We start from the raw sequence: 26024 nt of genomic DNA, 5'->3' as shown, positions 1-26024 counted from the left end.
ATCTTTAACGCCCTATATTAATATACTCAGCACTACTCAATCCCCTGAGTCTATGAAAACTTCCCCGAATTTCTTGGATAAAAATAATAATAAAAATACAAGTATGATTCCGAGGATAGAAGGGGTGTATTGCAAAGTTAGGGAGTTTATTTCAGGTTTTTCTCTGTTTCTTCTCTTCCTTCTTTGGACAGGACCTAAATCATAGGTCTCCAGACATGGCTATAAAGTAGTTCATTTTGGGGAAGGGAAACAGACTGTGCTCCACAGGAGTCTTTCTTGTAATAAGGCAACATTTAGAGAAATGCTTTTGTCTCTGAGGTTCAGGTGTTCCAGATGCTAAGGATGGATGGGAGGATGTTTGGGGCATAAGAGGTCTCTATTTCCAGTTTGAGTTTCTTTTAATTAGGAGTTCAAATAAATCTTTCATTCACTACTAGCCTTTGAAGGAGGAGAAGGAGCTTAGACTTGACCTTTCAGTATTTCACCCCCTGGAGAGTCAGGGACCCATCCCATTTTACAGAAGGGAACTGTAGACAGGAAGGCATAGCCAGGATGCACATCAACTTTGTATCTTCTAAAGAGGACAAAAGCCTATGTGTATTTGATCTGGCTATTAAGGAGGGCTCCCCCTTCTAGGGAAGCATTTGGGGGGGGGGTAACGTTGTAGGATGGAATCTCAAAAATCAGAGAAGAGGAATTATAAAGGACCTTAGAGGTTATCAGCCCAGTGTTTTGCTAACAATATCCATCCACTTCTTCCAAGGTCTCTCTCTCTCTCCTTCTCTCTCTCATACACTTTCCATCTTCTGGTCCTCACTGAAATTTGGCTTTCTCTTAAAGATTCCTCATCCTTTACCATTTTCTCCAGACCAGTACTGGCTGTTCATTTTCTCCCTTTCCCCTTCTCCAATCACTTCACAGATAGGGTCAGGTGGGGAAGCTGGCATATCCCTTCCATACCTTCCCAGTGCAACCTTGCTGTTGCTGTTATTAGGCAAAGTACTTCCTCAATGAATTTGGGTATTTTCTTTCCAGCCCAACCCCCTACCCCCTTATCAATGAATTCAATGCTTGCATTAATTAACCTTTTCAAAACTCTGGCCAACTAGTTCCTTCATGAGTATGACATCCATAACTTGTGATCCCACCTTATCTTAGCTACTCACACGGTAAGACTTGATTCATTTCAAAAGATATCAGACTCTTAAAGTCATCTCTCTGATGACAGTCTTCTGCCTTTCAATCTCTCCTCCAGTCTTACTCTTCTTAGACTTATTCTTCATTTTCATCAGTATATTTATTTTTTCAATTCTTCTCTCCATTCCTTGTCCATCCATCATTCCAGTTCCAGCTTAATTTTCTTTCCTTTACCATCTTGATTTTATAGCAAACAAAGGAGGCAGTAGCTTCTACCATGTAATGCCTTGCTCAATTAATCCTCCTTGCTCCATACTTTAAGTCTCAATTCTGAGACACCCTCCCCTCCCCTCAACCAAACCTTCTTTGCTCCTACTCTTTTTTCTTTTAGTTTTTGTGAGGCAATGCGGTTAAGTTACTTGACCAAGGCCAACTAGCTAGTAAGTATCAAGAGACTGAGGTCAAATTTGAACTCAGGTCCTCCTGGCTCCAGGGTGGGTACTCTATCCACTGTGCCACCTAGCTACCCCTCTGCTCCTACTCTTAAATCAATGATTGCTATTGGTGAAATCACAGAAGAGACCCACCACATTTCCACATTATTTAACTTGAAAAGGGTCTCCCATCAATCTACAATCTAAAAGCATTTATGAAGTGCCTATTATCTATAGCACTGTGCTAAACATGGGAATGCAGATGAAAAAGTGAAACTGTCCCTTGTCTTTAGTTGTTTCAGTCATGTGGGGTTTTCTTAGCAAGAGATTTCATGGGAGCCACGAACTTGGATGTGAAAAAAAATTATATACAAACACTCTTACACTGATATACATTGACCCTTGGTTTCCTTTGGAATCTTACATATTTTGTTTTATACATTTGAAAACTTTTTTTTCCTAAGAAGAGGTTGATGGATTTCAACAGACATTTCCATGAAAGTCCATGAAACAAAAAGGTGAAGAGCCTCTGGCCTTTCAGACAGTTCAAGGAATTTATTCCCACTTAAGGGAGGATGAAACTGAGGCAGACAGATGTTTAATGACTTTCTCAGGGTCACAGAGCTAGAAAGTATGAGGCTGAATTTGAATTCAGATTTCCTGACTCCAGCAGTAGATAGGTGGTAAACCAGAACTGAAGTCTGAAAGACCTCATTTCAAATGTGGTTTTAGACTCTTACCAGTTGTATGACCCTGGGCAAGTTATTTAACCCTGTTTAACTCAGCTTACCCTTCTATAAGATGATCTAGAGAAGGGAATGGTCAACCACTCCAGTATCTTTTTCAAGAAAACCCCAAATGGGGTCACAAAGATTCGGAAATAACTGAAATGACTCCAGGTTCACTGTACTATGTAGGCAATGAGTTTTCCATAACCGGAGGTCTTCAGGTAGATGTCAGATGATCACTTGTTAGGGGGTACAATAGAGGGCAGTAATGATGCTGGTAGAAAATTGGAGTGGGTAGTCTCTGAGTTTCTTTCCAAATCTAAGAATCACTGTGGTGGGGCTAGTAGAAAGAACACTGGTTCTGGTGTTCATTACTTGGAGACTTTACCCAAATCACTCTCTTCTCTGAACCTCAGTATCCTCATCTCAAAGGTGAAAAAGTTAGACTTAATGATCTCTAACATGCTTTCAAATGATTTTAAGAATCTACAATTCAGGGGGGCAGATAGGTGGTACAGTGGATTGAGCACCAGTCCTGGAGTTAGAAGGACCTGACTTCAAATCTGGCTTCAACCAATAATTACCTAGCTATATAACTTTGGGCAAGTCACTTAACCCTACTGCCTTGCCCCCCCAAAAAAAATCCAGAAAAAGAATCTATAATTTATCCTCAAGAAATGTGATGGAAGGAGGCAACTAGGTGGCATAGTGGATAGAGCAATGGCCCTGGAGTCAGGAGGACCTGAGTTCAAATCCAGCCTCAGTTACTTTAATAATTGCCTAGCTGTGTGACCTTGAGCAAGTCATTTAACCCCATTGCCTTAAATAAAAAAAAAGAAATGTGATGGAGTATGTAAGCAGATACTGCTTTCCCCATTTTATAGATGAGGAAATATCTACCAGTTTTTCCATGTTGCCTTTGCTGTTTATCCTTCCTCCAGAGTCTTAGACTTCTTCTAGCCCTCTCTAGTAGCTCACTTTGGAATTTATCAGTCACTGCCTGCTGGAGTTACTGAACAATGAACTTGACTCAGACCTGGACAGGAAAAAAGGGTGGTCTGGATTGTCTTTGGGAAATTCTGCAATACTTTTAATGACTACAACATTTTATCGAGGAAAAAAAAGGTTCATCTTCAAAATCAGAACATAATTCTGGTGATAGTGAAGACTGTGAGTCATGGAATATCAGTCTGAAGAATTCTATGGGTTCCCCAAAGGGTAATAGAGAGAAGGATGGTGGATAGGAGTATATTGAATATGCTTCTAATGAGTTGTTGTTCAGTTGTTTCAGTCATGTGGGGTTTTCTTAGCAAAGATACTAGAGTGCTTTGCCATTTTCTTTTCCAGTTTGTTTTACTGATGAGGAAACTGAGTCAAACTGGTTTAAGTAACTTGCCAAGGGTCACCCAGCTAGCATCTGAGGTCACTCAAGCCATTGTGCCCAGTGAAGTATTACTGAAAAGAGGCAGCATAAATGATATTTTCAGAGATGCATCTCCTAAAAAGGAGATGAGATGAGAGTATATCTAAAATGAGATGAAGTGTCTGATTGTACCACTGATATCTAACCAAAGTCAACAGATATTCATTAGAGGAAAATTCCCACTTAGTTGGGTACATAAAGAGGATTTATTGGAGGTGAAGAATAGAGTTGCCCAAGGATAAGAAAGTTTGGATGGGCTGTGATGTGTACTCTTGAAGGAAGTTCCCACATCAGTGGGACCCCAGACTCATTAAAGTATCATGGCATCTCCCAAATGAAACATATACTCCTTGAACATATGGACTATATATTATTAGAGCCCTAAACATAGATTGTGTTCAAAAAATATTTGTTATCTGAATAATGAACATCTAATATTTAAACATTTCTAATGAGAATATCCAGCTTTTTTTTTTATTAGGAAGTGCTGCCTTATGTCTGATCTATATGTCTTCTGCAATGACTTAAGCTCATTTTAAAAATTCAGTTCTCACTGCAGAGTAAGGTATCCTACCCTTTAAAATAGACTTCTATGTGCAGAGAGGCTGGTACAACGTTGCCCCATCTCATACTTCTCTTCAACCTAAATGACGTGGGACATGACTGAATAATGATAGTAGATCACGTTAGAAATTGTAGTCAGAAAAGTCTAAGACCAACACTCAAAGGATGCCTTTTTGGAAGGATGAGGATGGGAGGGAAGTACAGAAGAATATGGCTTGACACAACAAATTCATTCTGTGTGGGAATATTTATTCAGTTCAATCAAAGTCTGTAACTATCTGGCTCATTCAATCTGCCTCTGAAATCTCCATTTCTGGAATATTGACCAAATATTTGAATGGGGGCCAGCCAGTTAATTGATTCAGGGGAAGGACATGACTACAAAGTGGCCCTTTGCTGTGTTCAAGGAGTCCACTGAAATGTTGTATGATTCTGGGTTCATTTCAATTCTATTCAACAAACACTGATTTGTGCAAAGCCCTCGATGGGGCACCAAGGACCCAAAGGCAAAATGAACAGATTCCTGCCTTTAAAGGCCTTCCATTCGAATTCCTACATCTAGGATAATCTAGATACTCCCCTGAGGTTATAAGAACATCTAGGATATTTATTTCTTAATCTGGTGTTCAAGAACTTCCACAGTTTAACTTCAACCCACTGTTCCAGACTGTTCTCTATATTCTCTTGTCTACATAATCTCCCCTCTAGTTAGATTGTTTCTCCTTCATTCAACTCTTTTTTTTAGGTTTTTACAAGGCAAACGGGGTTAAGTGGCTTGTCCAAGGCCACACAGCTAGGTAATTATTAAGTGTCTGAGGCCAGATTTGAACTCAGGTACTCCAGACTCCAGGGCCAGTACTCTATCTACTAGGCCACCTAGTCAGCCCTCATTCAACTCTTTATAAGACTCAACATGCCACACCCATTTCCATCTCTGAGTCTGTGTTCCTATATTTGCCCCTTCTTCATCTGTCAAATAAAGGGTTGGGATTAGATGGCCTCAACTGTCTTTTTTCCATCTTTGGAAATCCCATTCACATTTAAAGACTATCTTGTCTTTATTCTTTATATACTTTAGGACGTGTATGAATTGTCTCCTCTGATAGAATGTAAGCTTCTGGAGAGAGTTTCATTTTTGTTTCCTTACACCCAGATCTAGCATGGTGTTTGGAACATAGTAGCTGCCAAATAAATGGTAGTGGATTGACTGTGGCACCTCCTCCTTCTAGTCTCCTCCTCCTACTTCCATCCCCAGTGATAGTTTATGTCTCTGAATTGCTACAGACTGTACCCCTCATTTGGCCCCTGTCTCTTAAAATTAATCATATTTTAGTATGTTTATGACTTGTCTCCCCACTTTGAATATGAGATCCTCTCTTACATGGCAGGGAAACATATTAGAATTCTGCATATTTCACATAGTACCTCGTGCAGGCTTGTTCATGGGGTTAATGTTTCTAGGGGAGGTATGAGCTTTGTGGTGGTTTACGATAGACTGATTAACTACTCAATTTACCTTCTCCCCTACAAGCTGTAGAGGTCAGCACCTAGTATTTTCTCTGGAAATCACAACAGCAGTTGTCATTTTGGGGTGGGAGAGAGAGAGAGAGAGAGAGAGAGAGAGAGAGAGAGAGAGAGAGAGAGAGAGAGAGAGAGAGAGAGAGAGGTGGAATATTAGAGGTACAAAACCTTTACCAAGTTCTTTCATGTCTTCTTTGGGGAGGAATCAGAATAAATGTCCCTTTAGTTTCTCCCTAGTTTCCTCCTCCTCTTCCTCCTCCTTTTTTCCTTTCTCCTCTTTCTCTTTCTTCTTTCTTTCTTCCCACCCTCTCTCTCCTCCTACCTCACTTCCCCTCCATTTCTCTCTGATCAGCTTTACTATTGACCCATGGAGGGGGGTTACTTTCCAGCATAGCCAAGAGACACAGAAGGGAGAGGGCAGGATCATGGGTGAGTTTGGGCTTAATATCTTTGTAGCCATATTGCAAGAGGGCAGACCTAAGACGGTGCCTTACACTTAATCTCTCTCTTTTATTGCTTTTTCTCTTGTATGATTTAACTTTGCACCAGATATCAGGCTATATAAATAAAAACTTTTATTTCAGATTAGAGCTGGCTGGGGTCTACATGAGCAGGTTTCATCGAGCAGCCAGCTGGGGAATTGACTGAAAAGAGGAGCTGGAAATCTGGGATGGGATCTCATTAGATTTCACATTCAAAGCATCCTAGAGACATTAACTAATTACATTCTCTGATGCCCTTCTTTCAGATAATAGAGCAAAGGATGGCCTTTTGGAGTAATCATCCCTGATCTCTTAATAAAAGGATTATAGAAACATAGATTTAAAGCTGGGAAGGATCTTAAAAGTCATCTAATTCAACTCTTCATTTTACAAATAGGGAAAAAGGCCATCCTTTTTCTCTCCAACTCCATGACCTGGGAAGATTGAGGTGGACAGCTGTGATATATTTACCACTTGGAGTATCTTGGGCCCTCAGACTAGAGTTTTAAAGTTGAGAGAGACATGAAATCTCTGGAGGTCCAGTGATCTGAGAGTAAGAAAGGGAAAGGAAAAAGGTCCAGAGGGCAGAATTAAGCCCAGGTCTTTCTGATTCCAAGTTCCACAAGTTGTACACTGTTTCAGGCTGAGAAACTGAGGGTTTTTTATGCAAAAGAGGCCATTCTCTGCATAAAGCTATTTTTTTCTGAAAATCTTAGTGGCTAAGATTTTTATAGATAAGGAAGAACTTTAAAGACAGGGAATGCTATATCTAGAAAAGAATGTCAATAAAATCCAAGTCACACAGGGGTAGAACCAAGCACAACCTGCAAAGTCCAATGTTCAGCCCAAGGTTTGGTCTGTAGTAATCTCTGACTCCAATCCAATCCATCCATTAATCACTTCCAGAATTAGCTTCCTTCATCACAGCTTTGATTCGCTTTCATCCCTGATCAAAAACTCCTCTCAGCATCCAAAGTCTCCTAGAGCCTTGCCCTGTTTCACCTTTCCAATCTTAGGTGCTATGATGGAGGCAGGAGGGTATACCAGATTGTTTCAAATTCTTTACCCTTTCACTTGCTTCCTGTGTTACTTTGGGCAAGAAGCTTAACCTTTCTGGATATCCTTGTCCTCATCTGTAAAATAAAGCAGCTGGATTAGTTGACCTCAGTGATTTTTTTTATCTCAAAATCTATGACTCGATAAATTTGAGCTCTTACTCCAGCCAACTTAATTTCCCCCTTGTGCCAGGAATCCATGGCAGGCTTAGGGGGCTCCTAGAAATTGCCTGTGATGTTGAGATACCGTGGACAGCGGCTCATGAATGAGATTTTTCAGGCAGTTATGCTTTTCCTTGGATTTTCATCTTTTAAGGGGAAGAAAAATGCAAAACAGTTTAATCACTGGTGGCTTTGATGTATTCTGCATGATTGTCTACTATGATAGCTGCCCCCCACCAGGCTGTACCCAGGGGCACTGATTAAGTTATTGGCATATGTGGTGGCTGTTGGTCTGTGAGTCTGCTTGTCAATTCAAACTCCATGCTCAGTTTTCTCCTTCTTGTGCTTGATTGGTTTGCAAGGAATTTGATTCTTGGGGAGTGATGGTAGGAAGGTCCAGTGGTGAGAACAGATTAAGACAGTGTGGTACAGAGAAAGGAAATAATCTTGTCTTGTTGGCTCTGCTCCAAGACTCTAGGACACTAATCCAGATCTTGACTGTTTGGGGCCAGGTCCAGGTGGAAAGTGCAAGATTTGGAGTCAGAGAAACTGAGTGCATATCCTATATTTACTTGGGTAAGTCACTCACCTCTGTCAGTCCCACTTTCCCTATTTGTAAAATGAAAGGTTGGCTTAGATGACTTTTAAGATCCTTCCCAGCTTTAAATCTCTGTTTTTATAATCCTTTTATTAAGGGATGATCACTCAAAGAGGCCGTCCTTTTTCCAGCTAAGAGTCAAGGGTTTTGGGTCTTAGTTGGTGATATCTTCCTTAGGATGAAAAATTCATAGATTTAGAACTGGAAAAGACCTTTAAAGGCATCTAGTCCAACCCCTTGCACCCTTATTTTATGGTTGAGGAAACTGAGGTCCAGAAAAGTTAAGAGATTTAAACAAGGTCAAACCTTGCTAAGTGGTGGAGTTAAGATCTGAGCATAGGTTCTCTACAATCAAATTCAGTGTTCTTTTTACTGCCCCACACATCTTAGTTTCTCTGTTTGGAATATGAGGATCTTCATAGGAGATAATTGGCCTAAATCTGCCTAGAGATTATTGTGGATTAGTTCTTGTGGGATACATTGCACTTTCTTAACTGAAAAAAATAGCACAGTATACATTCCCTTCCTAGTAGGTATTAAATATTTGCTTAATGTGATGAACTGAGTTGACTAAGGAAGGTTCTGAATTGAATCCAGGGAAATTTTATGGGTTATGCTGAATCTGAACCTGGATGGAAGGAGGAAGAAGAATTGGGAAATGAATGCCCTCAAGATGGTAGGGGTGCTTGGAAATCCTTCATGGGGCAATGGGGTCTTTTTTGGCTGAGGGAAGAAGAATGGGGGGAAGGGAAATGATCCTATCCTAGTGGCTCTGGTTCAAGAATCTAGGATATTCTACTTCAGGGCCTAGTTTCTTGAGGGCAGATCCAAGCTACTTTGAGTTGGGTTTCCATTCTAAATGTCAGCTGTGGCTCCCATACCTCGGTCACGACCCTTTATGTAGCTATGCCTGAAGAAGCCAGCCAAAGGCTAAATCTGGTTAAGAAGTGCAAGGAAACTAAATGCCTCTTTATGCCAACCATAGTCTAGAAATTGGGGTAGCTGTTATTCTTATTACTTGGCACTAGAGAAGCGAATCATTCGCATGAGGTTGGGACTCCCAGACATGTTTTTGGTGGAGCATTGATAAACTGAAGAGCATCTATAGAGGACAGTGACCGAGATGGTGAAGGTCAAGATCATGTCATAATGACTTGAGGTGACATATAGATGGAATACAAAACTTGGAGAAAGGAAGATCTGCATTCAAATCCTACCTCAGATACTTCCTAGCTATGGGACTCTAAACAAGTCATTTAATTTCACCATACAATAATAGCATCTACTTCATTGGGGTGCTTTGGAGCTCAAAGGAGATAATATACTAAAAAATACAGTATTTTGCTTTGCAAGTCTTAAGGCCATCTATAAATGCTAGATAGAGAAGATGTCAGATACTTTAGATATCATCTAATCAAATCCCCTCATTTTGCAAATGAGGAAACTGGGATTTGCCTCAATTTAACTGGAATGCCAACTTCTCTTTAATTTGCCCCAGTTTGGCTTTGGAGAAATGGAAGCTATTGGCTCATGGTGGAGACAGGGGCCAGCTACTGGGAGAATGGTGGGATCTGAGCCAGGTCCCTCCCAAGGAAAATCACCTTGTCATCCCTCAGTCTCAGTTTGGCTTTGACAGGCTGAGAACAAAATGATGGAAATAGGGCCATAACTTACCTGATAAAACTGTGAAGCTGGCTCTTTGTACTTGGCAAAACAGAAGGGTCATTAGTAAAGGGAAGACCTGCTCATTGGAGGATATAAATCCCACCTGCTGCTGGGGCCCCAGTGGGGGATGGAACAACAGAGTGACGCAGGAGGTTAAATCTGTTTAAATCATAAAACCAGAGAAACTCAGGGCTCAAAGGGAGTTCAAGGGTCACCTATTCCAAGCCGTGACTGAAGGATGAACAGCCTCTACAGCTTTTTCTGAAGCTTTCTAGTGGTGGGAATGCACACTCTCTCAAGTTAGATTCTGCCCTTGCCCCCTCCCTACAACCCTTTTGAATAGCTCTCATTGTCAGAACGTTTTCTCTTATATAAGCTGAAATTGGCCTCTCTGCTTCCACTGATTGCAGCCATTCCTGCCCCCTGAGACCAAACTGAACAATCTTTCTCCTCTTCCCCATGAGAGTACTTCAAATATTTAAGGTAGCTATTGTGCCCCCTTTTGGGTGGGTCATTTCATGCTTGGCTCTTTACTTGGGGCTCATGAACTTTTTAAAAATATATATTTTTGATAACTGTATCTCAATATAATTGGTTTCTTTTGAGGGCAGCTAGGTGGTGCAGTAGATAAAGTGCTGGTCCTTGGGCTAGGAAGATCTGATTTAAATTATGGCTCCAGACACTTGCAAACTTTGTGACCTTGGCCAAGTCACTTAACCTCTGCTTGTCTCAGTTTTTTCATCTGTAAAAATGAGAATATAATAATAACACCTACTTCACAGGGAGGAGCAAGTGAGACGATAATTGTAATGTACTTAACACCGTGTCTGGCACATATTAAGTGGCCTATGAATATTATTATTACCCTATATATTTTATATGATGGATTTTTAAAATATTATCCTGATAAGGGGTCAATAACCTCCAGGCTCCAATGTGTCTGACACAAAACCTGGTTTAAACCAATTCTTGTATAGAATTATTTCCAATTTCATCATCATCCTGGTCACCTTCATCTGGATGTGTTCATTTGTTAATGTCCTTTCTCAAATATGGCACCTGGAACTGAGCACTAAAGTCCATATGTCATCCAAGCAGGGCAGAACACGACAGAGCAACAACTTCCCTTGTCCAGAATGATATGCTTTGGTGAATGCAGCCTTGGATGGTGTTAGTTTTCGTGAGTGATGAAATGCCACCTTGTTGACTCATCCCATGGAAGCTTCCTCCCACTAAAGTCACCAGGTGACCTTCACACAAACTGTCATCTCACCATGCAAGATCCTCAACCCCAGTCAGTGTATGTGCAACTCCATCTATTGTACTCACACAATTTTTTTTCTAATGATCCCTATTTGATTTTAACTTAACCAGATTCTGCTTATGATTCTAATAATTTGATAATTTTTTTCTATTCTGATTTTATTGTGTGTCCTATTTTTCAGATTTGTGTCATCTACAGATTTGATACATGTGTCATTGAAACCTTCCTCCAAGGTACTGATAAAAATGCTGAATGAGACCAAATTGATCACAGAGTCATGTGGCACTTTCCTGGAGACCTTCCTTCAGAATTATTCTAGTTCATTTATCATTACTGTTTGAGTCTTCACCTGTACATATCTGTAATGCCATTAATTATAATACCTTTCCATTTACAAAGTCTAGCAGTTGGTGTGGCTTGCAGCACTTTTGCCCTTAGAATATATTCTAAGGTTCTTATGTGTTTTGTACCATCAGGTAATGATTGCCTTTTCATAGCTCTTGGGATGCTGCTGCATACTATAGTATCACTCACTGTCTTTACTGACTAACTGATCTTCTGAAGCCTGTAATCCAGGGACAGCAGTTCTCTTTTTTCTCTATTTGAGAATGGTCAGACCTTGATTCAGAAATCAGATTCTGGTGCTCTTGGGAACAGGATGGATTTCATTATTGATCATCCTTATCAAGCTTACAATCTACCCTTCAAACAGTGGCCGAGGGAGCAAGATGGATGCCTAAAGGTGACAAGGAAGAGGTGAAGTCTCAAGAGAGTGGAAAAGTGAAGGTAGACTCTTACTTCAAAAATGTGTCCAGAATTGATTCTCTGAGTCTATCTTCAACATTTGTGAAAGTTCAGAATGCTCGATAGAACACTGCCTTTGGAGTAAATCAGATATGCTTTTGACATCATCCCACTATTTTCCAGTCATATTGCTCTCCCTCATACATGGTCTTACATCTCCAATCTCCGTGCCTTTGTACATACTATTCTTCTAGCCTGGAACACACTTCCTCCTCACCCCTGCCTCTAAGAATCCAGAGTTTACTCCAGCTAATGGTGACTTTCCACCCTCTGAAATGGCTTTGCCTTTATTTTGTAAATTCTGTAGATGCTGTTTCCCCTACTAGAAGATTGTTTGTGTACATGTTGCTTCCCCTACTAGAATGTAACTCATTGAAGGCAAGAATTGCTTCCTTTTTATCTTTGTATTTCCATTGCCTTCGGTGATGTCTGGTACTTATTTAGGGGGCTTAATAAATCCTTGCTGATTGACCAACATGGTGAAAATATCTTCAGAGGTTGATGACAGAAGCAAGAAGGTGGTTCCACTATAGATAGTTATGTCTATGGTTCACAAAGTTAGTCCAATTCTCTTCTGTACAGTTACCTTTTCCATGTCCTGGGGGATTAGGGGCATGGCACACCTGTGATCTGGGAAATCTTTTTAAAAATTTGTGGCCCCCTCTTTGTATGAGAGAAAAAGTCTGAATTTTTTATTTTTCTTTTTGGAATGTTTGCAGTAAAATTGTAATTATTGTAAAATTTGGGTAAAATATTTCATCATAGGCTCAGTGTTATCTTTTGGCCCTAGTGTTCTGTTTACAGATTCCATAAAACTCATCCAAATTCTCATTTAATTGCTTATGCTGACTCATGATATGTCAAAACCACAACGAGGAAAGTCATGATGTGAAGGAGATAACTGGACTGGATTCAGTTGCAGGTACTACATATTAGGACAGATATTTAAGTTGGCATTTGCCCACAGGATGATGACCAGGATGGTAGAGGGATTTGAAACTATACGGGAATAACTTGAAAGAACTTTTGGAGGTTTATCCAAAGGAAGGGAAAACTTAGTGGGGACATGACTGAAATCTTTAAATATTCAAGCAATTGTGGAAGTATAATTGTCATTCTCCTTGGTTTCAGAAGGCATAACTAGACTAGGGAGGCAGATGTTAGGTCATCATTAAACAACCCTCAACTTTCTAACAATAGATGTCTAACCCAAAATGGAAAGATTTGCTTGGAGAAAGAGGATTTACTGATTCTGAAAGTATTCCATTGGAGTCTTGGAGACTATTTATTGGCCACTGAGATCTCTGTCAACCCTAAGATTCTTTTTTAGATGTATTTTATTCTTCCCCACAAGTTTTAACATTTACTTATTTAAAAAAAAAAACCTTTGAGTTCCGACAACCCTAAGATTCAGATATTCTAGATTGACTTTTCTCCAAATAGTCAGTTATCTAGAAATGCCAAGAAGTGGTCTGGGTAAGCCAGGCACCAGGATTCAGAAACAAAATATATCCTGTTTCATTCATGCCATTACTACACTGGCCACGAAAGCAAATATTGAATCCAAAATCAACTTCCTCCTGTTTTCTTGGATGCTTCATTTCCCATCTTAGCCTTACAATGAGGCAGTCCAGTACCCAAGGAGCAAGGCCATGTGTCTAAGAAGTAAATTCTTTATGGACTGTCCATGGCTCAACCCTTTGCTAGGCACAGTAAATGAGAAAAGATAAAGAGAAGACACAGACCCTTTGCTCAAGGAACAGATAGTCTAATTGGAGATGTAGAACTAATAATGATATAAGATCATTCACATGATGAGGGAGGCAGCATGATGCATTGACTGGAAAGCTGGCTTTGAAGACCTGGATTCAAGTTTTGCCTTTGTTGACTATGTGACCCTTAACCTTTCTGCTCTAGGTCAGTGACATCAAACTCAAATAGAAAAGAGGGGCATGAATCTTTGCATAAGGATTCCTGCTCTTCACAGGGTTAAAATATGATATTACCTAAGTTGCATTTTAAATTTTATTAAATATTTTTAATCTAGTTGGGGCAACACTCAGTGATATTGTGGGCTTGTGGCAAAGGGAGAGTGTTTGACACCTCACTCTAGGCAACTCTAAGAATAGCAACTGCCAAGAAAACTCATCTTCATGGACAGAAGGACTTTCCTCACCTGGGAATTTCCTTAAACCAATGAAATTAGTGATTCAGTCTGTAACCCTATTGTTGTTCAGTCATTCCTCACACTTTGTGACCACATTGGGGGTTTTCTTATATTTCCTTCTCTAGCACATTGTACAGATGAGGAAATGGAGGCAAATAAGGTTAAAGACAGGGACACACAGCTGGTGTTTGAAGTTAGATTCCAACCTTATGGAAATGAATCTTCCTGCCTCCAGGCCCAAGGCCTTATCCACTGTGCTACCTAATTGCCCCTTTGTATCCCCTTTCTGAATAGTTCAGCATTGCCTGTCCCTATGAGAAGATGTTTGAAAGGAAGAGACCAGTGTGGGATGGGATAATTAAATGAGATGAGAAGCAGATATGATAGACAGGAAAAATTAGAAGCATCCTTCATCCAAAGGACTTTCATGGGCTTGATTCCAGAATTGGGGTGCTAGGATTCCTGTAGTTAGCAATTACTCTCAGAGACATACTCAGCACCATCACAGCTAGTCATCAATTCTATGACTTGGTAAGAGAGCAGGAACCTGGCTTAGTGGAGTCAGAGGATCTGGGTTCACATCTTGCCTCTGATATAATACCTGAGTGACCTTGGGAATCCAATTCTCTGGATTCAGTTTCCCCATGTATAAAATGTGGAAACTGGACTAGAAGGCCTCTAAGGTCTTTTCCAACTCTAGACCTATGATTCTAAGCTCTTTGATTGTTTGCCAGTGCTGAGCACAGAGTAGGCACTTCAGAAATGCTTTCTGAATTCATGAAGGTCCCTTGATCCAATCTGGGACAGGCTTGGAACTAGTGATGGTAGGAAAATAGCTCTGCTTCCTCATGAACTAGGCTCTGGTGCTTAGCACAGCCTGGGACATAGTGGGCATTTAATGAATGTCGATGGACTATTTTTCCTTCTCTCTTAAGGGTAACTCACGTACCCACTGATCCTCTCTGCCATTTGGCTGAACTGCAAATCCCTGGCTATGGAGGCAAGACTTAGGATGCTCTCTGTTGTATAACACCCAGGCAGGGAAAAGAGGAAAGCAGCCTGGAGCTTTGGATAAATCCTATGATTTTTCTTTTTGACACTGCTAACATATCATTAATGTCACAAAGCTTTCTAACTAGTTACATGCAGTTCCCTTCCCTCCCTTTCTCCCTTTCCATAAGGCATTCTTTTAGCACACAGCACTTCCTTCCATTCCAGCCACATGTCACCTTGCCCTGGGCAGCTCTTAGCTTTGTAATTTAGGAAAATAAAAAAGATCTGCTTCTCTCTTCAGTCCCTCAATGTTTTCTACCAGCTGGGGTTGGGGCCCAGGGACTTCCCCGATTCTGTTTCAATATCTCTGGTCCCATGACTTCCTCTGGCCATCTAATAAGGACCCAGAGATTGCTCAAACAACCTTTGATCATTTACCAGGATGGCACCAGCCATACAAAGAAATTAACATTATCCCAGGCCGGGGAGAAAAATTTAAGTCCCCGTGGGATATTTTCATTTTAAAAAATGCTATTTTTTTGTTCTTGCAGGATCATTTCCTAGTATATTCTTCCCTTCTGCCCCACCCAGAGCCATGTCTTCTAACAGATGAAGGCAGTTCATCAAAGATAACTTCCTGACTAGTCAAGTCTTATACAACAAAGAGGGATCCACACCCATAATCTTCTATCTTACAAAGAAAAGAGAGAGAATTGTATTCTGCTCTCTCTTCTTCTGGGCTAAGGTTGGTGTTTCTAATTACACAGTGTTTGGTTTTGATTTTCTTTTGTTCTTTCCAATGATGTTGTAATTGTCATTGTGTATATTGTTTTAACTGTTTTCATTTTTGTCTTTTAAATGTTGGCTGAATTGAACTGGAATTTAAACCCAGAAGCCCAACCAGACCAGTACCCAACAGATACAGGTAGATTGAAGTATGAGGAGCTTCTTGTCCTTCAGATTCCGTGGACTCCAAGAAGCTGGAGAACAGATTCTCTCTTTCATCTCCAAATATCTGAGAGGATAGAATGATATAGGAGTAGACAGTCTCTGTACCTTGGAAATCAGCATCAGGCAGGGTATTCTTAGGTACATAGCTACTATAGGTATTTTTATGTGGGGGTGTTAGTGTAAGGGAAGGTAGGAGATAATCGTCTCTCTTCACTCAAAATTGTTCCTAGATTCTGGCATCAAAGCAATAATCAAAACTCAATAATCCAATATCCTTGGCAGAGTCAGTCAGAAGTTGTCATGGAACAAATGGATGAATGGAAGGGATACACTGATACATTGATGGGAGTGGGAAGAGTACAGAACTTAGCACCTTTACTGAGTGGTGATGCAATTAGACATTTAGCTTCATTAGTCTCCCTGCTCCTGAAAAGATACCCATAGTCTCTCTTTGGGGCTAGAGTTTTCAGCAGTCCTCCCAGTTCAAAACATTCCCTCATGTGAAAAACAAACAAACAAACTAAATGAAATCATGGGTCAACTCAAGTGATAGCACAAGATGATTTCACCAGACTGGGATTCCACATCCCCAAATCTTTGCTTTAGTAAGTCACCACCTTGTCAGCCCCATTTCTCTTCCCTTGCTGTTGCAACCTCACAAGGACCTCCTGGTTCTTATTTATTTTTTTTTTTTTGCGGGGGGATTACATACTGGACCAAGGGTGTGCTGGTAGATATTTAACAATAGGCTCTCCCCCCAAAAAGGATACAAGATGCACTTTTAGTTTTAATCTGCATTATTATCTCCATTGTCTTAAGTCTAGACAGTAAACAAAACAATAAATCAAGTTATAATTTGAAGAGTTGGCATATTTTTGAGCTGTCAGTGCTCACACTGAAATTTTAATGATTGGCTTTCCCTCTAAAAGCTGACTCTAGCACACTCCTGGGGTAGCAATAGCATAGTGACTGCTCTCTACAGAGGGCTATTTCAACCCATTTCTGCTCAGAACTCAATTCAAATGGAGTCACCCCACCCCAATTTTCCAACAGTCCAGATTATTTACCAGCAAGACAGAGGAGTTTCTCCCTACAAATATAGGCCTACCTGAGACAATGGTATAGCCAATTCCTCGAGGACGGCCCTTATCTTGGTCAACCGCTGTGATCATGCGTACTGTTGTACCCTGCCAGAGACAAAAACAGAGACCATAAGTACCACATTGGGGCTGTACATCTCCCTTGGTTAACTTCATTCTAAGAGCTGTTTCCATCACCCATCCCAGTCAAGTCTACCCCTGGAGGGATAGACCTCACCCAACACTAACTGGGAAAATCCTTGTGATCCTAGATCAATCCAGGGGCTTAGGTCAGATCTGTACCCTTCTTGCTCTGGGAAGTTAGGCACAAAAGTCATTAAGTAATTGTCTTCTAAAGGAGGTTAATCCTAAAATTAATAATAGCTAATGAGTATAGTCTTTTAAACCTTACAAAACATTACATATATACACATATGGTTGTCATGGTAATGGGGAAGGAAGTGCTAGATATTGCATAAACATAGATAAGGATATAGAAACTGGGAAGTTAATTATTTGTCCATAGTCATACAAATGGTGCCAGATGCAGGATTCAAAACCAGGACTCTCCTAACACCAAATCTAGTGACCTTTCTACTACACTAGACTGATTCCAATCTCTTCTCCCCAACATCCATCCCCATCTCCCATTTCCTTACAGTCAAACAAGTCACACATTGGAGATGAAATTGCAACCTTGAAGAAGAAACACCTGGGTTCTACTCTTGTATATGCCACAAAGCTTTATGTAGCCTTAGACAGGTCATTGTCCCTTTGTGAGCTTCCCCAGATACATAAAAATAGAGAAATTTCTCCCATAAAATAATATTTTTACCAAAGTAACCAAAATAGAATGGTACTCTTCTAAAAAGGATTACTGAATGAGAGAGATGGGGGTATCTGACAAAGAATTGGAAAGACCCATTTGGAATGATTTATGAGAGATGGGATGGGAAGAGTGCAAAGTAAATATGAATTTTAAAAGAATGGTCCAAATCTACACAAATAGTGTCAGGAAGGTTGAAGCAGAAGGAACCAAGCTGTGTTAAAAGTGCTAAGCATAACAAAAGAGATTTGAAAATTTCACCTATATTTAGAGCAAGAAAAGTGAGATGGGATTAGGCTCATGGCTTGAGGAAGTTTGCATGAGGAGAAACAAGGAAAAGCATAATAAAATTTAGTTAAAGTGAAAGAAGGTGGAACCACTTCACTTGTGTTTTGTTTTTATCTTCTTTACCATAAAGAATTATCTCCAAAATGAAAGGGTTAGAGTTTGTTTTTATTGTTCAATCATGTCCAAGTCTTCATGGCTATATGGACCATAGCATTTAAGACCCTTTGATCTACTACTATTTCCCCAAATCTGCCCAAGCCATGTTCATTGTTTCCAGGGAACACAGAACAAGGATAGAAAAAATGGAATTGAAGTCCAAGATAAGTAAAGGAATATAAGAAAACACTAAATTGCTTTTAAATTAGTTCAATTCTAGAGAGTAAGATACATTTCATATCAAGGCATTAAAAAAATAAAAAGTTCTTGGGGCGGCTAGGTGGTGCAGTGGCTAGAGCACTGGCCCTGGAGTCAGGAGTACCTGAGTTCAAATCCAGCCTCAGATACTTAATAATTACCTAGCTGTGTGGCCTTGGGCAAGCCACTTCACCCCCTTGCCTTATAAAAACCTAATAAAATAAAATGTTCAATCAGCAAATTGCTCTATGGAATTTTAGTAATTATAGTTGTGAAGTTACAGTAGAAAAGAAAGGAAAATATAGTTTCAATTTTAAAAATAAGAAAAAGGTAGATTTCAGGAACTACCAGTCAATGAGCTTATTTTCAGTCTTTGGCAAAAGTATGATTGTCAGCAAGTAGATGGTTTGAGAGCATTTAGAAAAAATGTTGGTGTTTAGCATGAGCCAATACAATTTCATAAGGAGTAGTTTGTGCCAAACTAATTTCCTTTTTTTTTTCTGTGAGTTTTACTAGATGTGTTGAACAAGGAAATACTATATATTAAGTATACCAATGTCAGCAAGGCTTTTGATAAAATCTTTTCAAGATACTTTTATGGTTAGACATCTGAAAATATGGGCTGGACTACTTCCCAATTTAGTAGATTCACAGTTAGCTGAATGCCCAAACCCGAAGAGTGAGAATATACATTAAACTTGAGGTCCTAGTACCAGTTCCAAGGATTTCTTCTTGGTTCCTTGCAATTCAACAATTTCATCAATGCCTGAATAAAGACCTAGAAGGCAAGCATAGCTAATCTGCTGATTAGGCAAAGCTTGAAAGAATAGGAAAAAAAAATTGAGATTCAAAAAGATCTTGACAGACTAGAATAAATCTAAAGGTAATAGAGATAAATACATTTTAGTTTTTAAAAAATCAATTACGACAACTTGGTGTCTCAGTGGATAGAGAAATGGCCCTGGAGCCAGGAGGACTTGAGTTCAAATGTGGACTCAACACTTGGTATTTCCTAGTTGTGTGACCTTGAGCAGATCACTTAACCCCATTGCCTCATAAAACAACAACAACAACAACAAAACAAAGCAAAAAAGAAAAAACTCAAATAGAAAAACCAGTATGACACTGGCAAAACTGAGAGAACAGTAGTTCATGAGAGAAAGTCAGAAGGGCTTCGGTTGACTATGAGGTCAACATGAGCCAATAGACTGTATGTAGCCTGTTGATGAAGCCATTTCAAGACTAATATAATTTAAGGTTATAGTAATAAAAGGGACATTTAGGGGGCACTGGATTTGGAGTCAGGAAGACTCATCTTCCTAAGTTCAAATCTGGCTTCAGAAACTTACTAGAAACTACTTTGCCTCAGTTTCCTCATTTGTAAAATGAGCTGGAGAAGGAAATGGAAAACCACTCCTATATCTTTGCCAAGAAAATCCTAAATTGGGTCATGGAATGCATACATTCAGTCATGGCTGACTGAATAGCAACAATATTAATAGAAGTATGACCTCTCTCTTAAAGTAGATAATAAAGCCATTGTATTTTATGTAGGTAAACTGAAATGCCATAGTCAGTTCTGAACTCCACAATTTAAAAGTGTCATTGAGAAGAAACTAGTGTTTATCTGGAAGATGGTTAAGGGTCTGGAATGCTATATTCAAAGCAATTCAGTTGAATTCAAGTTGAATTCAAGAAGCAGTATATTTGCATGAGGAATAGAAAAAGGGATTCTTAATCCAATGAAGAGAAGACTAAAGGGTTCATGATAAGCAAAGAGAGGGCAGAATTAGGTCCAATGAGCATAGGTTATTAGGAAGTAAATTATGGTTCAGTGTAAAGAAGTATTTTCTATCACAGAGCTGAAAGGGACCATAGAGGCTATCTCATCCAACTCATCCATTTTACAGATGAGAAAACTGACTCCCAGAGACCTGAAGTGACTTGCTCATTTACACGAATAGTTAAGTCACAGAGCTAGAAGGTGAATCTGAGTCCTAGGCTCCAAGTCTAACATTCTGTCCACTGTACCAAGCTGCCTTGTGTGGACACAAAAATGGAGGGGGCTGCCTTGTGAGCAATTTGTCCTTGTGAGCATTTAAGGAGAGGTGAGGCAACCAGGGACATTGTAGAGGGAATTAGTGTCTTTTTTGGAGTATAAGTCTAAACATCTTCTAACTTAAGTCATTCCCAGCTCTATGACTTGAGTATAAATGATGGGAGAGACCTGCTAAGTCACAGAAGTTATTTGGAATTTTCTAGTCTAAGAGAAGCAGGGCAGATACTCTAGTGCAATTATTTTCCTGTATATTAAATGTCATTATCAAACAAACCAGACAGGAAAATTGGCAATGGGGCAAGGCTACAACAGCAGTGACCACAGAGCTCAATGCAATGATTTGGGTAAGAGCCTATGGGGATTCAAAAGTGCTGACTCTGAAGACAGAATTCCCCATCTCAGTATCCTAGCCTTTGCTCTCACCCCAGCCATCAGGCATACTACTCTTCCTATACCACAAATGAAATACTGTATACTGCCTTTATAACCCTTCGCTCCTATGTTTGTATTGGTTTATGGAGAATGGACCAGGAGGCAGTCCTTTCTCCCTCAGGAAGAATGTCAGCAGGAGTATTTGCATAACTAATAAGGGCACCTAGAAGGCCCTGGCAGCCTTGTGCCAATGTCATCATCTATCAGTCCAAGGTTGGAACGGAGTGTTCCTATCCAATATATAGCTCACCCTTCAGACCTCCTCCTCCCATTGTTCTGACAGAATTTCTAAGCTGATGATACCTTACTTGCCTTAACATCAATCCTTAGGTCCTGAGTGATGTATCAGTTAAAATGGGAGGCCAAACTACTTAAGGGAGAAACTTCTGGGGAAACAACAAGTCAGAGATTGAATTTGGACTCTCCAAATCTTATGGTTGAATCTAAACTGTGCAGTTTTCTGACTTTAAAATACTGGTCAAGTGACTTTAATTCTGGGACCATAGATTCTCAACTTTGAAATAAGGGGATTGTACCAGATCCTAGATCAGGGGTATCTAACTTGGGGATGCATAAACTTATATATTATTTATTTTTTTGCTTTTTTTTTTAGCAAGGCAACGGGATTAAGTGTCTGAGGTTGAATTTGAATTCAGGTCCTCCTGTCTCCAGAGCTGGCACTCTATTCATTGCACCACCTAGCTGCCCCAAATTTATTTATTTTAAAAAATATTTTGATAACTTTATTTCAATACAATTGATTGTAGTCTTATATATTTTATTTTATGCCTTTAAAAATATTCTGAGAAGAGGCATATAGGCTTCCCCAAAGATGTCCATGGCAAAAAGAGGGCAAAAAAAAATCTTTGGTTTTGGTGATTTCCAAAATTTCTTTCCATTAGAAATATATGATCTTGGGGCAGCTAGGTGGTGCAGTGGATAGAGCACCAGTCCTGGAGTCAGGAGTACCTGAGTTCAAATCCGGCCTCAAACACTTCAAAATTACCTAGCTGTGTGGCCTTGGCCAAGCCACTTAACCCTATTTGCCTTGCAAAAACCTAAATAAAAAAAAGAAATATATAATCTTGAACCCTATCACCAAGATGAGTTTACCTCTATCCCTACTCTCTCTTTGTCTCCATTTCACCAGCTTTTCCATGATTTGCATCTTGCTACTAACCTCATGCTCTAATCTTCACCTTGGTGGTAATGAGATACTGGTTTCTTCTTAAAAGATGTGAGAAAAAAAAATCTGCTTTACACTTAGTTTAGTTGTGAAAAAGTTACTCATTTTCAGAAGAAACTTGTAGTAATAATTTCCAAAAAGCATAAGGAAAACCAAATTCAAAAGCTCCCACACAATGCACAAAAGAAAAAATGGATAGCCTTAGAAAGGATAGATTCTGTACTTAGTCAAAGTCTGGCTCATAGTACACCCAGTTCCCTAGTTCCTATCCCTTGATTCAAGCTTATCTAGAAAATCCTACTCATAAACCATCTTGTACGTCCTTTAGGTAGTTTCCCTCCCTCTCCTTTTTTGGCCTCTCTCTTCCCTTTTAGAGCCCTTGAGACAATAAAAGATTAAATGGCTAATGGTTTACTCCCATTCATAGAGAAAGGAACCATTAAAGTTCAACAGATTATATTTATCATAACTGATATCAGAGTTGATTTTTAATGAGGTTTTTCCTCCCCTCTTTTAATATACAAAAGGTCATCTTCCCCTTGGGTTTCCTCAGTTAAAGAACAATAAATATTCAATCAGTCATCAGGTATTTATTAAGCACCTACTTCATGGCAGGCACTGCCTAGGCACTGAGGATTTCAAGCCCAAGCCAAGTATCCAAATATTCTGACTCCTATTCCCTTGTCCTCCCACCAAGAAAGTGCAATCATTTTTTTAAATGTTTTTTTCTTCTGCCTCTGAACAAGACCCTGGTCCCAAATAGGAGAGTTCTGTCCTATCCAATTCAGGGTGCTTTCTACTGGTTCCTAAGATTAGGGGGGCAGCTAGTTGGCGCAGTGGATAGAGCACTGGTCTTGGAACTAGGAGAGCAGGAGTTTGAATCCAGCCTCTGACATTTCCTAGAGGGAAAACATTATTAAGCTTAGGATAGGTAAAATAAAGGAGACCCGTAGCTCCTTCTACCAGGAGAGATCAGAAGAAGGGCAAGACCTAGAGGTCACAAAGAAAACCACACTAAACAGTATTCTATTTTTAAAATGTTAATTAGAGGGAGGTGGGCTTGAGGAAGACTCAAACCTCTAGCCACTCTGTGTGGTCTACACCCAATGCAAGATCAAGAAATCCTTGAGAACAGGGTCCTGATCTGTCAGTTTATTTGAGCATAGGCAGCACAGAGAAGCTTATTCAGGAAGTGACTTGAATAATAAATATAATAATAAGATGATGATGATGATGATGAAGATATCTGTCCTTCATCCTTTTTAAAAAAAACATTTTTGTGCTCTCAGGGAAATCACTTCTTTTTTAAATTTAAGTTTTAAATTTAAGACAATGGGGTTAAATGACTTGCCCAAGGTCACACAGCTAGTATGTGTCAAGTGTCTGAGAGTGGATTTGAATTCAGGTCCTCCTAATTTCAGGGCTATTACTCAATCCACTGTACCACATAGCTGACCAATGTAACATAACATAACATAACTTAACATAACATAACATAACATAGTATAGCATAACATGACAAAACACAAGCATAGCATATTATAATATAACAATACAACATAACATAAATATAATTATGTATTGTATACAATTATGTATAAATATCATATAGCATACTATACATAAATATAATCTTGCAAGATTGATAACATCAGTCAATAAGGCTATATTAGGCACTTACTACAGGCATGGGATAGATCATAGGATTATACACCAGAAAGAAAATGAATGTAAGACAACCAGTGTTGTCTAGTGGCGAGCAGAAGACATATTAGGCCCAGCAGACTTCCAAGAAACCCTCACCACCTGTTAAGAGAGCCCATTCTTACAATAATTACAACAGAACATCTAAGGACCAGTCATCTAGTCTAGTTGTATCAAACTCAAAGAGAAGCAGGTAATTTAGACAATCACAAATTAAGATTGTGTCATGTTGTAAGGCAGCTAGATGGCAAAGTGGATAGAACACAGAGTCTAGGATCAGGAAGATTCATCTTTGTGAGTTCAAATCTTCCCTCAAGACACTTACAAGCTAGGAGACCCTGAGCCAGTCACTTACCCTGTTTGCCTCAGTTTCCTCATTTATAAAATGAGCTGGAGAAGGAAATAGCAAACCCCTCCAGTAACTTTACCAGGAAAACTCCAATTGGAGTAACAGAATATCTGAAATGACTGAACAACAACAAATGTTGCACTGTATATTTGAGTAAACATTTTCCAATTGCATTTTAATCTGATTCTGGCCACAATTGGAAGATTTGCCGATGAGATCTCAAATTTGATACCTCCAATCTAGCCTAACATCACTCCTTTGACAGGCAAAAAAACCCCCAGAATTACCAAGAAGTGAAGTGGTTGGCTCAAGCTCCTATGAATCCTGAGTGGGAGAGCTTTGACAAGACTTCAGACTCTGGACTCTATAGGATTTTACACAGGTCTTGCAGGGTGTGGCCTGGAAATCTAAAGGAGGCGGCTATTTCAACTAGGAGAGGACAATTAGAGGTCAAGGCCTAAAATTTATGATGAGAAACACACCTGTGCTTCAGCAAGCAGGATCTGATGATCTCCTAAAAAAGATTGGGGTTTCTTTCCTTTTTTTGGTAAATAAATCCATTTTTAATAAAACTTTGAGCTTTTAATACAGGTACAGTCAGACAGGCTAGAGATATTATAGGAAGGAATTAACTGAGAGGAGTGGGTGCTCCTGGGAACACGAAGTACTTGTTTCAGTCCTCTAAATTATTATTTCTTCAATATACTGAAATTTATTTCTAAAGGCAGAGAGAAAGGAAGCCCCTTTCTGATTATGGGGCTGGACAATATGCTTTGCTGGTCCCTGTGGGGACCTACGGATCAAAACCAGGGAACAGATGAAAAGCAGAAACAGATTGAGATGGAGGGCTCAGGGTTGTGGCTCGGAGATTTCCAGGCAGCCCAAATCCCCAGTCTTATAGCTTTGCATGCTGGGAATAGACTCAGCCTGGTCTTCTCACTCTAAATAAACAGACGGGATGATGAGTGTCTGCTGGGACGATGGAATGCTCTCTTGAAAGGCTCAAGGTGGGGGTAATCGTCTAGAATGTGAGTTTCTAAAGGACAGTCAACAAGAATTTATTAAGAAATTACAATGCATCAGGCACTGTGCTAAATATTGGGGATACAAAGAAAGACAAAAGCAGTCCTTGTCCTCAGCTCAATCTATTAGGAAGGGAAAATGCAAATAACTAAGTGCATACAAGAAGGTAATTTCAGTGAGAAGGAACTAGCATGGGATTAGGAAAGACCTGCAGAGAGTGGGATATGAAGGGAATCTTCAAGTAAGCCAGGGAATTTAGGAATAGAGGGTGAGGAAGGAGAGAGCATTCCAGGCATGAGGATCAGCTAATGCAAATACATGGAGGTGGGAAATGGATGGTTGTTTGGGAAGAATCGCAAGTGTGCTAGTTTACTCCTACTTGACAGAGTACTTGAAGGGAAGGAAAAGACTGAAACTGGAGGAAAGGATTTTAAATGTTAAATAGAGGATTTTGTGTTTGATCCTAGATGGCTCTTCAGTCTCAATATCCCTAGTTCCTTTGATACATCCTTAAAGAGAATGACTAGTCTATTGAATAATGGTGAGTCATACCTGAGCTTCAGGGAAATGATTTTGATAGCTGAGTGGAGAGTGAACTGGAATGGAAACCCATTAGAAGCTTATTAGTAATAGTCCAGGGGAGAAGAGTTGGGGGTCCTGAACTCATTGGCTGTGTGAGTGGAGAAAAGGGGGACATCTACAACAGAGACTGTGGCGGTAGAAAACAAGATCTGATATGGTGGGGGGCGGATGGGTGCAACTGAAGATGCCACTAT

At 39.8% G+C, this 26024-nt stretch overlaps 1 protein-coding gene across 1 annotated transcript in view; it reads right to left on the bottom strand.

Annotated features, from left to right (window-relative positions):
• Window positions 1-26024, bottom strand: part of CDH23 (cadherin related 23) — a 460126-nt gene that overhangs the window by 303785 nt on the left and 130317 nt on the right. The window contains exon 6 of the mRNA XM_074232774.1: window positions 17057-17135. Coding sequence (XP_074088875.1) covers window positions 17057-17135 — 79 coding nt within the window. The remainder of the gene's footprint in view (window positions 1-17056; window positions 17136-26024) is intronic.

Source organism: Macrotis lagotis, chromosome 4 (genome assembly GCF_037893015.1).
Source record: "Macrotis lagotis isolate mMagLag1 chromosome 4, bilby.v1.9.chrom.fasta, whole genome shotgun sequence".
Taxonomy (NCBI): Eukaryota; Metazoa; Chordata; class Mammalia; order Peramelemorphia; family Peramelidae; genus Macrotis; species Macrotis lagotis.
This window is presented reverse-complemented; position numbering and strand designations above follow the sequence as displayed.